The sequence below is a fragment of the Lagopus leucura genome, unplaced genomic scaffold (genome assembly GCF_019238085.1).
Source record: "Lagopus leucura isolate 7727_CA_CO unplaced genomic scaffold, USGS_WTPT01 Super-Scaffold_100002, whole genome shotgun sequence".
Lineage (NCBI taxonomy): Eukaryota > Metazoa > Chordata > Aves > Galliformes > Phasianidae > Lagopus > Lagopus leucura.
In genome coordinates, this window is record NW_024962263.1 from 20,719,899 (window position 1) to 20,732,944 (window position 13,046).

Consider the following 13,046-nt stretch of genomic DNA (forward strand, 5'->3'; position numbering starts at 1 on the left):
TGGCACTGGAGTGAGTTAGTCTATTTTCTCACTGATATTTTGAAGTAATTGGTAAACAGTTTATATGATAGCTTAAAGATCAGAAATCTGGATATTTGCAGAATGCAGCTCCTAGATTGAGAAGATGTTTGAATCAAAGTTTATGTGTACAAACTCTTTAGCCTCTGTAACCCCAACACAAGTAACCTTTCCCATACACTAAAAGCCAATGTAATACACAAGTTTTTCATATATATCAATATATGTATAAATATATGTATACACAACATAGATGTATGTATATATAACGTGTATCACACATTTAAAGTATTTCTAAATAATGTCTTATATGTGTACTGTTTATATATAAAATTATACTTTTTTTTTTTCCTGGACTGAGCTATGCTGAGTTAAGACAGGTAAGGAAGCAGTGGAGGGACGTGATGGAATATCACACATTTTGGCATTTGAGGCAGAAAAGGGCTGTAGGAACTGAAAGGAAATTAGGAGACCAAAGGACAACAAAAAAATTGTTTTGTGGATATGTATGATTTAGATTAATGTTTGCTTTTGTGGCATATGTGTGTAAAATAGAAAAGGCCATTGAAGAGAAACATGCAATAGGTCGGGAATACCCAATATTGAGTCTAAAATTGGAAGCTTCTGTTGAAAAGTGTTCCATCTCCAGAAGCAGAGCTTGCTTACATGATATTTTGCCAGGGTTTTGTGTAGGTAATATTTTATAAGAGACATAATCACTGTGAAAGCAGCCAATGTACCAAGTAATGAGCTCTGAGATACTAAGCAAGACTAGACTATTGTTCTGATTCCTAAGTGAAGAAGACAGTGATGCATACTCTGAAATACTAAATGCATTTCAAAACAAATTGTTCACTGTTTTTTTTTTTTTTTTTTTTTTTTTACACAATAATAATATATTATTAATACCTAATATTCAGTGGACAGGTTGAACTAGTAATTGTGCTAATCAGGCTAGAGTGTCCATATACATTTCTTGCTATATCCTGTTACTGGTGGCTGACATTAAATCCTAAATCTCCCAGAATTTCAAGTAGTATGTAGCCTTCATTGGCAATAGCATGGTGGTGAACAATGTGAGAATCAAGTAAAATTTTTTTCTTTGGTGTTTTTTTTTTTTTTTATTTCCTTGTGCCCAGTCTGCTAAGATCCTGTTTTTATAACCCAGTTTGATTTTCTTCTACATCTTTTCTGTCATCTCAGCTTCAAAAGATCCACGTCTATATTCATGTCCAGTCTACAAGAAGGCTATTCGAACAGATGTGAATTACATTGCTGCTGTGGATCTTAGGACGCTTCAGCCTCCAGAGCACTGGGTACTGCGTGGGGTAGCACTTCTCTGTGATGTCAAATAGTGTTCAAAAAAAGGTTTCTGAGTATTTTTTTCTGATTTTAAATGTTTGTATCAATTAGATATAGGATGGATCACTTTATTAAAATGTATTTACTAAGTTGTAGACTCCATTATGGTAATTTTAGTTAATCATTCTCAGTGAACTTGTGCAACAGGCTTACATAGGCTAATACTTAGAGTAATAATAATTTATTAAACTGATTCAAGCACCTCTTTGATATCTGTCTTTTAATGATAAATATCTCACTACTGTGTGCTTTATTTCACCTTGAATAAAGATTGACTTGAACATAGTTATCTTTTGGTGCTTAATTATGGTTGTATCAAGGCTTACCTTTAAGCAACTAAATGCATTATTTGTCAATTTATTCCACTCTGAAAAACTAAGTTGAGTTGATCACTTGTACTAGTTAATATTCTTCATGATGACATTCCATGATTGACTTGTGGCTGATTGTTTATAGTTTGCTTGCTGTCTAAATACGGAAAGTAAAAATGAAATAATGTTGCATCTGTTCCACTAATTTTGGAGAACAAATGCATGGTATGACATTTGACAGCTGCTGGAATTCCTCATTACCTGGTTCTTGACTTATAAGTATGTGCTGGAGGGGAAGAAGTTTTTATGTGTCTGCTGCAGACTTTTTGCATTTCATCTAGATAGGTCCACATAGAAATCTATTTTCAAAGAGAAATGTTATTACCTCTACTTAGTTTCCAGGAAGTCCTCTGACTGCTCATCAGTGTTCTAACTTACCATAAACTCATGTCTTTCACCAAGTCCTTCTTCTCCTTCAAAGATACACAATATTCTTGTGCAGATCATCTACATTAAGAATATTCAAGTCATTTCTATTTCAAATGACACTTCTCAGATCATGATTTTTTTGTACCATTTAGTAATGTAAAGAAGATAAGAAATACTTTGTGATGATGTCAAACCACAAAGTAATTGTCAGTGAATGAACTTCACGTGCTTTTTTTTTTTTTTTTTTTTTTTTTGTGGTATTTTCTATGACGCTTACATGGGGATTAGGGAAGTTCCCCAGATGAATATGTGTTGGTGATACTAGTTATGCTGAAGGCTGACAGATCAGTGAAGCAGTTACTGTTATTTCTATTCTCCTACCTCCATTTCTTATAAGGTTTGGCATCAACTTTTTAGGTACCTGCAAACAAACAAAAAAAAAAGATAAGGATGGAAAGGTTTTATGAGAAGCTCTTTTGAAATGCAGGATCATGTCTGGGCTCTGAGTGCATACTCCTGCTCTCTGAGGGGCTTTGTGGCCTGGGCTTGTGTACAATTTGGTACAACTGAAGATCTGGTAGGAAGTCTCACTGAAGGCTGCCTCTCCTTGCAAGTGAAGCTGTTAAAGTGAAGTTCTTGCCCTTGGTCTATACCAAGGACTTAGTTTGTGTACTTGGTCCACATCAAGGAGCTAAATTGCAGCTACACTGCAGCTGTGCCTGTGCCCATGTCGGTGGTCCAGACCTTGCCCCTCACCTACTCTTTTGGCTTTCTGACTTGACCTTGGATCTGCCTCAATGCAATGGGCTTGCTTGGCAATCACTGACCTGTGCGTATACTGGTTGTCTTCAACAGATTACTCTGCCTTGTAAATCCATCTTTTTGGCATGACATCAGATCTACTGTATTGCTATGGACTCATCTATTAGATTGGTTTGGGAAAGGTGCTGTAAGAAATCATAGAATCACTAAGGTTGGAAAAAGATCTCCACTATCACCCAGACCAACTATTCACCCCCCACCAATATTTCCAAACCAAATCTGTCAGTTTCCTTGCTAATCTGATCAATATTTACTAGGAAAGTAAATAATGAGAAATGGTGAAACCTGTTAGCTCTTGTATAAGATTATAAAAAGAGTGTCTAAGAAATGCTTTGTGAAATAAAACGTGTTCAAAAATTCTCCCCTTCCTAAGTCATCATACATAAAAATCAATTTCTTTTTTATTAACTTACATAAATCAATATTGTTTCGATTGAGATGTTTTGCAGAAAACGTGCAGACAATAAAAAATTATTGCAGTCAAAATTGAAATGACTTTGTGCCTTCAAAGAAAAAAATGTTTACTTCATTTCACACATAAAATAAGTTGGTTCACATTTCTTCTTGACACTCTATTGAGGAATAATCAAGCTCAAAAATATGTATCAAAGTAGACAGAAACATGTTGAGTTTTACTTTTAAATATTTTTAAGTTATTCTATCATTTTGGAAAAAAGTTACCCAACAAAGAAACAATTCTTATGAAGAATAAGAAATCACTTCATGCTTATTTTTCTCATTTAGTTCTCCAAATTCTGCGTTGTAATCTTTACTTGGGAAAGACCAATAAAGATATTGCTTGAATGAAATTAGGAGAATTTTTAGAAGAGAAGGGTCTATGACAAAATGCAATAGAAAATAAATCCTTATGAAAGGAAAAAAAAAAAAAAAAAGGTAGAGCTTCATGAGCTAGTTGTTTGCTCTGGATATGCAGTTGTTTCTGTTCTCTATAACACACAAATGACCAGATGGAAAATCAGGCCATGGAAATATCATCCAACCCTTGTATTTGGTGTTTGCAATCCAGTGAGGCTGTCTCAAAATAGTACTTTATGTGCAGGGCAGTACATTTTCATGGGACTGAATGAATTCTTGTAATGAGGAAGGAAAAAAAGTCTGAGAAGAAGGGATCAAAATCACCACAATATTTTACTGTACATTCTATTTATTCTATTAGTTTTATTTTCAGAAATATTTTCTCTAGATCTATTACTTCTAACTATGGTTGGTAGCTGTGGATATAGCGAGTATGCAGATCTGGATATTAGACATGTATAGAGTACTTCTGTTTTTCTCAAAAAATATATCAGAAACTTTAAGATACACATTGTTTCCAGTGATTGTACCAAACCTTCAAGAGCTCTATTACCATTCTAAATTGTCTTGATGACTTGATTGGATGGTAGAGTCACAGTGGTGATGGCTGTACAGAAAGTAGCAGGATTTCACATTGTATATCCTAGAGTGGGGGCATTTGGATTTTGGATGCAGTTCTCACTCTACTAAAACACACTGATTTTGTTTCTTTTTCTCGCACCTGTCCATTGGGAATATGGAAATCAGATATGTTCCATGCATTTTTGATGTTGGTATTAGCAAAAGCTCTGACAGTGAAAAACATAGGAACAGCACTAATATTTTTATAATTAGTTCGGGGATATGGTCCACGTTATCACATCTTGTGGGTTTTGCTATGCAAGCTGTGGCACTGGGGCAGTCAATAAAAACCATCTCTGTACTTTTTCTCAAGAAGAGAATGTTCTTTGTGTGAAGGGGAGATAGGGGCTGAGGAGGGATCAAGACAATCGAAATAGGTACTGAGTAGAGAGAAGTTTCAGCCATTCAGTTAAATAAGGTTAATGCTCAGAGGTGGAAGCTTTTGGGAAAAAAAAAAAAAAAAAAAAAAAAAAAAAAAAAAAAAAAAACATATGCCTGAAATTATTTAAAAAAAAAATTTTTTTTGCCCTCTGCTCTCTTGCTTTATTTGGTTTTTTTTTTTTTTTTTTTTTCCCCAATGGGGATATTTTATTTCCTTGATTATAGTATTTAAACTGTAATTATTGTGGTGAAGGGTGAAAGCAGAAGTGACTAACAATTTTGGATGGATTGATTACTGTTAATAGAAAGTTCAGTGAATGACGTATTAAATGGTCCTTTTTTTTTCAATAACCTTTTGTGGCTCAGGCTGTGAAAGTGATGTATGAAAAATAATAATGTGTGAAAGAAAAATTCTGAATGTGATTCAGTTTGTCTAATGGAGGTGTTCATCTGATTTGATATTTGCCTGTGTTCAATCTCAGCATTAACCAACATTACTGAATATATGTGATTATAAGATGGCATTAAGGTATTTACATTCATACAAACCTGAATGAGTTTCCCTTAATAGCAATTAAAAGTTATTTGTCTTTGTAATCATCTACAGGCACTGTTTTCATGTTTATTGTTGGAAGGAAAAAACTATTAAAGAAGAGTGTGATTACTACAGGAGAAGTGCTGAGAATTAATTTATCCAGAGCTGTGTCTTATGCATGATAGAAACCAGCCAAAGAGATTCTCTGCAGGTTTCTTTAATTACAAAAAGTCATGTGTGACTGCCCCAAGTAGAATATTTTATTGAATTTAAACCATTCAAATATGAAGTAAGTAGAGGAAAATTTGTTTTCCATAACAAATTTCTGAATAAAGGAATATTTTTAATTAAAAGAAAAATATATACCCGTGTAAAAATTGAGTGTTTTTAAATTGGCTTTTGATGATAGTGATTTTGTTGAGTTGTGCAGTGGATTATGAGCCTGAATGTTATCACAAATAAAGGTGAAATATATCATTGTGCCTTGGAGATAGAAGCAAAATGTCTGTGCTTCCCATTTATATGCAGGATTCATTCTGACTGGCTGAAGCACTGTGGCCAATACCAAGCTGTTGAGGAAGGACTTCAGCAGTGCTGATGTAGGTAGTTTCAGCTGTGTCTGAGAAGTACATCCACTCCCTCCATGGGCAGCTTCTCATGTGTGTTCTCTGTTGTGTTGTACTCATATTTGGCCTGTGCAGTCCTTAGGATACTTGCTGTTGATGAAACTGTGAAAGATGTAATGCTGTTTTGGAGATGTCTTTTACTTGTCTATCTATTTGAGAGTTCAGGCTCGTTTACCCTGACTTGTTATCCTTGAAAGTTTAGAGCAGGTGTTTCTAAGCACCCAGAAAAGTGTGAGTCTTGTAATATGGTTGTCACTCACTTGAGCCATTTTCTGAAAAGTGAGATGCCCTCTTATTCATCACTGCTATCCCAGATCATTAGCACTTTGATTAAGTTCATCAATTTCTACTTAAAACAGGAGCGCTGTATTTAAAAATGTTAGTTTGTGTGTTTGTGGTGAGCTGGATTCCTCAGCCCCGGGAAATACTGTGACATCCAACTCGTGCCATCCCCCAGGAATATTAAGCAGCTTCAATGAAGCGGACAAACTTGCTTTTCTTTCAAGCTAAGCCAAGGATCAAATGTCATGCTTATACTATTATAATGATAGGATTAGAGTGGAAATATCTTTGAAACATTAATAAGCAGTTGCTTATAGTTCATATTTTACATACACAAAAACATACAACAAAGGAGCTAATAACCAAAAGTTACGGGCAATAAAATATCCTAGTTAAATACGTGAGGCAGGAAAAGACCCAAGTCCCAACCAGCGATGGGTTTCCTTGGGTCAGTCATCCTTGTAAAAGGCATTTAGGCTGCAAGGAGAGAACTTCTACTGTTACTTATTTTCAGTGTGCTTCTTTTCTCTTTCTCCTCTTTAACACACTTCCATATTTTTCATCTCTTATCAACATAATCAGCATTGCAGTCTTCTGCAGTGAGTTGATGCGTGACTCAGCACATTGCTGAATCTCAGTTGGGGCCGTTTAAATACATTTCACTGCAAGGAGAATGCAAAGAGAGGCTGTTCTGTCACCATCTCTTTTTGGGGGGCTCATGTGCCCAGAGCTGTTGGAGCAGAGGCTCACTCACTAGGTGTCAGCAAAGCAGTGTAGAAAAAAAGCTTCTTTTCCCTGAGAAATAAAAAAGTACGTAGTACTCACAGCTTCATGCAGGTAACTGGAAATGTAAAGCCTATTAAGTTGTTGGTTAAGATCAGAGTAACCTAACCTACAAAACTGGTGTTTTCCATGCCATTAACTTGGTTTTATTTCATAGACAAATGGCTTTCTGTATTTGTCATTGGTGCCTAGGGAAGAGTGTCAAAGTGCTGCATTAAAAGCAGCAAATGTGAAAGACTACTGTTAGAAAAATTATCACTTTCTAAAACATGCTGTCTTCTGAGTTCAAAGGTTTGTAGTCCAACCTGAATAACTTTCTCTTCCATTTCTCTCTGCTATCGAGTTCTACTGTTTCTTCTACTGCTTGGATTTGGGTTCCACTGATTGATAAAAGCTTTTTGTTTTCTCTGGCTTTCAGCAAGCTTCTGCCACAGATGATTGCATCTGCCCCTATGCTTGAGGCAACTGTGCTTGCCAGCCATGCAGATGTCATCTTCCATGAGTACTCTTAATTCTGGCTAACACTGGGCTCAACAGTGAGTTTTTCTTTTATTCCATGACAAATATCATCTGACAGATCAGTCCCCCTCAGAACTTTTCCTTTCTTTCCCAACACCTTTTTAACATTTCGGTCTTTGCTTAGGGATGCTTGTGAATGCTTGTCTTGCTATTCAGTAGAACCAGACAGTTCAGAAAAGCCTGTCTGTATTCATCACAAAATCAGCTTTGCCTGGAATTACCATAGCACCAGCAACAGCTTGCATCTGGAGAACAAGATGCTTGTACTTCGTGGTACACAACAATATGGAACTGATACTATCCAAGTGTAGGGTGCACAGCTGCATAAATATCAGAATATATGTATACAAATTGTATGTTTTAAAAAGATTGAAATGCTAGGTAGATGACCTTCTCTCAAATGGCTTTTTTTTCTTTACTTATTTTTTAAACTGAACTCTTGGTATTCATGTAGAAGCGATTGCTGGGTAGCTTAGGGAATTGTCTGTGGAAAGTGGAGCTTATTGCTGTATTTATTTATGGAACAGATTCAACCTCCGTCTGATCAGGAAAACATATATATTGGCTTATTGAGGAGGCTGAAAAGTTCATCCTCTGTGTCTGATGAAATTTGTTGAGTTAGAGATGTGTGATGCTATAAGGCAAGAATTAATGACCTCTGAGGCTTAAGATAGGGTCCCAGTAAAAATTAGTTGGCCAAATCTAAGGTGATGCAATATTAAATATGGTCTGTGAAACTGCTGTTTAATGTTAGGTTATTGCAAATATTTGTGAAGGTGCATTCTCTAAAGAAGTAAAACACCAAGTTTAATTACTACTGCCTGGTATTTAAGGTTTCAAATTTACTTTTGAAGATACAGCTTTGAAGACTGTGCTTCACAAGACTAGTGCAGTGTTTAACTTCTGTTGCGTTGGAGGGAGCAGCCTTACTTAAAAGATACCAGTAATGCAAGCATTGTTGTTATTACTGAATTACTGCACACACAACAGAGGGTAAATGTTATCTTTTGCTTTTCCCCTGCCTGGAACATTTTTTTCTGAACACTGAGGAAGTCCACGATGCTATAATTCCTTTGATGGTGATTCAGAAAAGGAACATATGGAATTTCTGTGTTCATAAGGTTATGATGTTTTAAACTTTTTTTTTTTTTAATGTGAGAAAAGGTGTATATTATTTATTTTTGACAAAATAATATCTGTGCTTAAAAATAAGCAACTACATACTAAAGATCTGGTGATCTAAGATTTGAGAGTGTGGAAGTGATGTGAGAGTCAGTGTCAATAATACAAAAGAAGAATCCTGTAAGTCTCAAACTGTGACCAAATACGTAGATAAGTGTAGCTCACAAGAAAGAATTCCTCAAAACTGTGGTTTTAAGTATGCACAGAAATACAGGAATCAAATGAAAGATCTGTATTATTTTTCAAAAATCACTTTAAATAACCCTGAACACCACCACAACTGACTGCATGCTTGCTTGTTTAGAAACGTAATGTCAAGAGGCGCATTTCAGTGTATGTTCTCTTTTGATCAAAATTAATTCCCAGGCTTGATGTTTCTGTATGGGCACTTTCTGCTTAAAACATAATAAATAAGGTTGAATGGTTATGTGTACCATATTATATTGAGAGGAGTGGTTTCTTCACTCTGTAAAAGTCATGTGCACCCATGTTCAAATCCCCTCAAGTTAATCTCGACCAAGTTTAAGGGAGCTGTGTTTGTGATAAAAATCATTAACTATTTTGTTTGTGTATCTCTCAAATGCTGTGTAGAAAATCATTTCTTGTGGCCCAAGTTGGGGTTTTGTTACATGAGGCTGATTTCAAATCACGTTGGCATTATTCATAATACAGCAAGAGATTTATTTTTAATCTAACATTGATGAAAGTGTCCTGAATAACAGGGCACTGAATAATCACTGACAATGTAGTTGCTTTATCTTTCCATAGTTAAGTTTGGAACACCACATACAATTTTTAATATTGTAAGAAATATCGTAGGGATTATTGTCTGAAATCAATTTTGCTGGCAAATGGAAAATAGGAACAACAGACGAGACAAGCGTAGTGTGATTGCAACATGATGTCTTCAGCTTTTGATGTGTATAAATACACTGGTGTCAGAGATAATGTCATTAATTACAGAGTAAGTACCAGAGTACCCAAGCGAGAGAATAGCTATCCTTTAGAGCAGGCATATCTAGCTGGTGATGTTTCTCAGGGCTGAGTCAATAAGGGGCTCAAGTGTTCAGTTTGTTGCAGTGCATATTCTGTGAAACAGTCTTTAGTTTCAAGAATATGATGAAGAGGGATATTCCGTATAAAATGTGTTTTATTCTTGGAAGTGAGCAGCTTTCCATCATCTCAGGGATTTTATGCTATCAGAACACTCCAACTTGGTCTCTGGTGTGTAATTTTATAGAACGAAGGCTTTGGAGAGAGGGTAAAAACAAAAAAATGTCACTTGCTGACCAATAGGTGGCAATACTAAGCTATAAGGCATGGATGTCCAACATTTTGGCTTGCCCAGGTTGCATTGAGTAAAGAATTGTCTTGGGCTGCATTTAAAATATATAATATAGTTAATGTATACAAACAACAAAACTTATTTTTTTATACTTTTTTAAATTAAAACATAAAAAGAGAGCAACAAAAGCATAAAACTAGCAGAATATTTGACCTTGTTTTTGAAACTAATGCATCAGTGTCTGGTTTGATGGAAGTGGTTACAATTCTTAGTGAGCTCTCAAGGTATTCATCAGAGATGTTTGATGAAATTTTACTCTTCCTGTAGTTCATCCTTGAAAATAGTTATTCACAAATGTTGCCAAAAGCAATGACATGAGTAAGGAGTGACTGTGAAGAGAGAGAGACATGTTTCTCTGATAAGAGAGGTCTTATAAAAATCTGGTAAAGTGACATGATACTTTTTTTTCTTTGAGTTCAATGTCTGATTGCAGCTCTGTATATTCCATCTGAAAATATACAGGTAACTTATTTATGTTGAATAAAATGGAGTTGCAAATATACAAAAAACGTGATGATTTTTTACCTGCCAAGTAGCATAAGGGCATATAATGTGTGGCACACGCAGGTTTTGATTCAACTGATGTGTGTGGCAGTGTGAGAAGTGGGGTTAGCACTGCACTCTGCCCTCCACTCCGCAGTGTTCTTTTGTCATCTGCACACTTCATGTTTGTGCTACGTGCAGCTGACTCATGAGAAATATCACAAAAAATCACATAATAATGTTTAAAGCTTTTAGGGCTATGTTACTGGCTGTCCAGGGCCATGGGTTGGACGTCTGATTTAATGGTAGACTTGGCAGTTCTAGGTTTTTGACTGAGCTTGATGACCTTAGTACCAACCCAAATGGTATCACTGAGAGTGAGGCTATCACATCACCAGGAGATAGATTGTGATTGCATGGCCCTCACTGCTTTTATTGGGTCACTGACAGAGCCTGGCTCACTCTGACTTGTTTCTGCATCCTGCTGAGTGACTCTGTGAGGCTTGGAGGCCCATAGATAATGTCTTCTTCTTACCCAAAATGGAGCTGGTGCTGCCATGTGCACACTGCTGCTCCCTGGAGGTATTTAAAAGACACACACGTGGGTTGCTTCGAGGCATGATTTAATAGTAACCTGGCAGTGCTTGGTTAGCGGTCGGACTTGATAACCTTAGAGGTGTTTTCCAAAGGATATAATTCTGTATAGCAATGTAGCACACAGATCTGTCTTTTAATGTAATGCCTCCTATTTATTTCCATGGAAACTACAGCATATACAAAGAGCATAACAACACTATTTGGTAGAGCAAATTCTCAGGTACGAAGCACTATTTTTCAACATAGTCAGCACCATGCCAGCAGTGAACAAACTTGTGTGCGTGCTCTTTAAAATCTGTGCCAACTGAGGTGACTTGCTGTCACTGTTGCCACTGCTGAAATGCACCACCCACATTCAACAAGTGTTAATAAATTAATGAATATAGTGGGTATCATTATTTCATAGTGGAGGAATTCAGTGACCTTTGCTTCATAAGCACTTTCATATTAGATGCCATTCTATCAGACTGCTCCTCTGCTGCCATCCATCACATGGCAACAAAATGGAATGGAATATTGGTGGGAAGATTCAGTCCCAACTGCCATACCACCATACCACCAACATCCAGCTCTGATATTGTGGACAAATATCATAAAAAAAATGGGGGGCGTTACTTTTGGAGCAACCCTCTGAAAGGTCACAGGATGTGGCCACAGGGTCAGGCCAGGCTGTAGGTTGGACATGGCTTCTGTAACACCTTGTCTGGCTATTAATAACTTTCATTATTAATTTGTTCAGGAGAACTTGTCTGCACAAAGATTTGTCTATAATGCTACACCTTTTGACTTCTGGAATTTGCTGTTTTAGCTGAACAATAACAATAAAAAATGAGAAAAAAAGAATAAAATCTTAGGGTTTGTGTTCCATGAGCACCTCTGCTCACAGAACTTTTACTGAGTGAATTAAACACATGGTTCAGGCCTCTGCTGTTGTTTCTTTGAATTATATGTAAATTTTTGTGAAGCTAACTAATTAGGGCAGAACTGTGTTATAAACACAGATTTATTCCTTATCTAACAAAATTCATTAACTGAGTTTTTATAAAACCACCACCCTCCAAAATTAAAAAGAACTTGAAAATATTGTGCATTCCTTCAAATACTAGAACAAAACATTCTGGAGAAAAATATTGAAGCGGAAATAACCCCTCTGTTTTTGTAGATAGTAGCCTGAGAGGCTAAAAGCTTGAATTATTGTTCTTCTAAACCTCTGGGTAATGTTGTTTTCCATACAGCATGGTTAGTATGAAATCTCATTTTTAAAGCAAAATGTCAGGATTACACATTCCTGCCATTCCCCTTTCTTTACTGACATGATTTGGCAGTGTGAAAGGAAATGAAGTAACACTTTAAATGAAGAGAGGTTGAGGATTCTTAATGACTTTATGCCCTCATGCTACTATTTAAAAAACAAAAACAGGTGGCAAAACCCTTGATGTAACCATCTCCTGAATGAGTACTTGAAAAGGCATATGGCAGTGTTTGTTAAAACAGAAATTTCCTGATCATAACATCCATGAAAACAGGTAATACGTTCAGTAAGGCCGTACACAAACATGCATCTTCTGTTTTCTGGGAACATATAAACAGAAACCCAGCCAAGGGATATCCATTTGCATCAATAAAAAAATATACCATATGATTTTCAAATCAGCACAGTATGGCTGAGTTTTAGCTTATCTTTGAAGGGGCATAACAAATGAGCAATTTGTTTATCAGAAATTCTTCAAGACAAATTTACTCTTTAACTATCTATATGGGAACTGTTGAGTCACAGCCTGAACCACTGATTGATCACCTGAGGCAAGGACTGAATCAGCCACGGGAGCACAGGTGAAGGCAATTCAGCCAGAAGTGGTGGAGCCTGGCTGCACCTCTCCTAGACACCATTTAAGGGCTGACTGCCATGGGGGAAGGGTCTCTTTCTGGAGATT

At 36.3% G+C, this 13,046-nt stretch overlaps 1 protein-coding gene across 1 annotated transcript in view; it reads left to right on the top strand.

Annotated features, from left to right (window-relative positions):
- DNAH5 (dynein axonemal heavy chain 5) overlaps window positions 1–1,480 on the top strand; it is a 105,489-nt gene extending 104,009 nt beyond the window's left edge. Inside the window, exon 79 of the mRNA XM_042869167.1 lies at window positions 1,222–1,480. Within this exon, the coding sequence (XP_042725101.1) occupies window positions 1,222–1,373 (152 nt within the window). The 3' untranslated portion in view covers window positions 1,374–1,480. The remainder of the gene's footprint in view (window positions 1–1,221) is intronic.
- The last annotated feature ends 11,566 nt before the right edge of the window (window positions 1,481–13,046 follow it).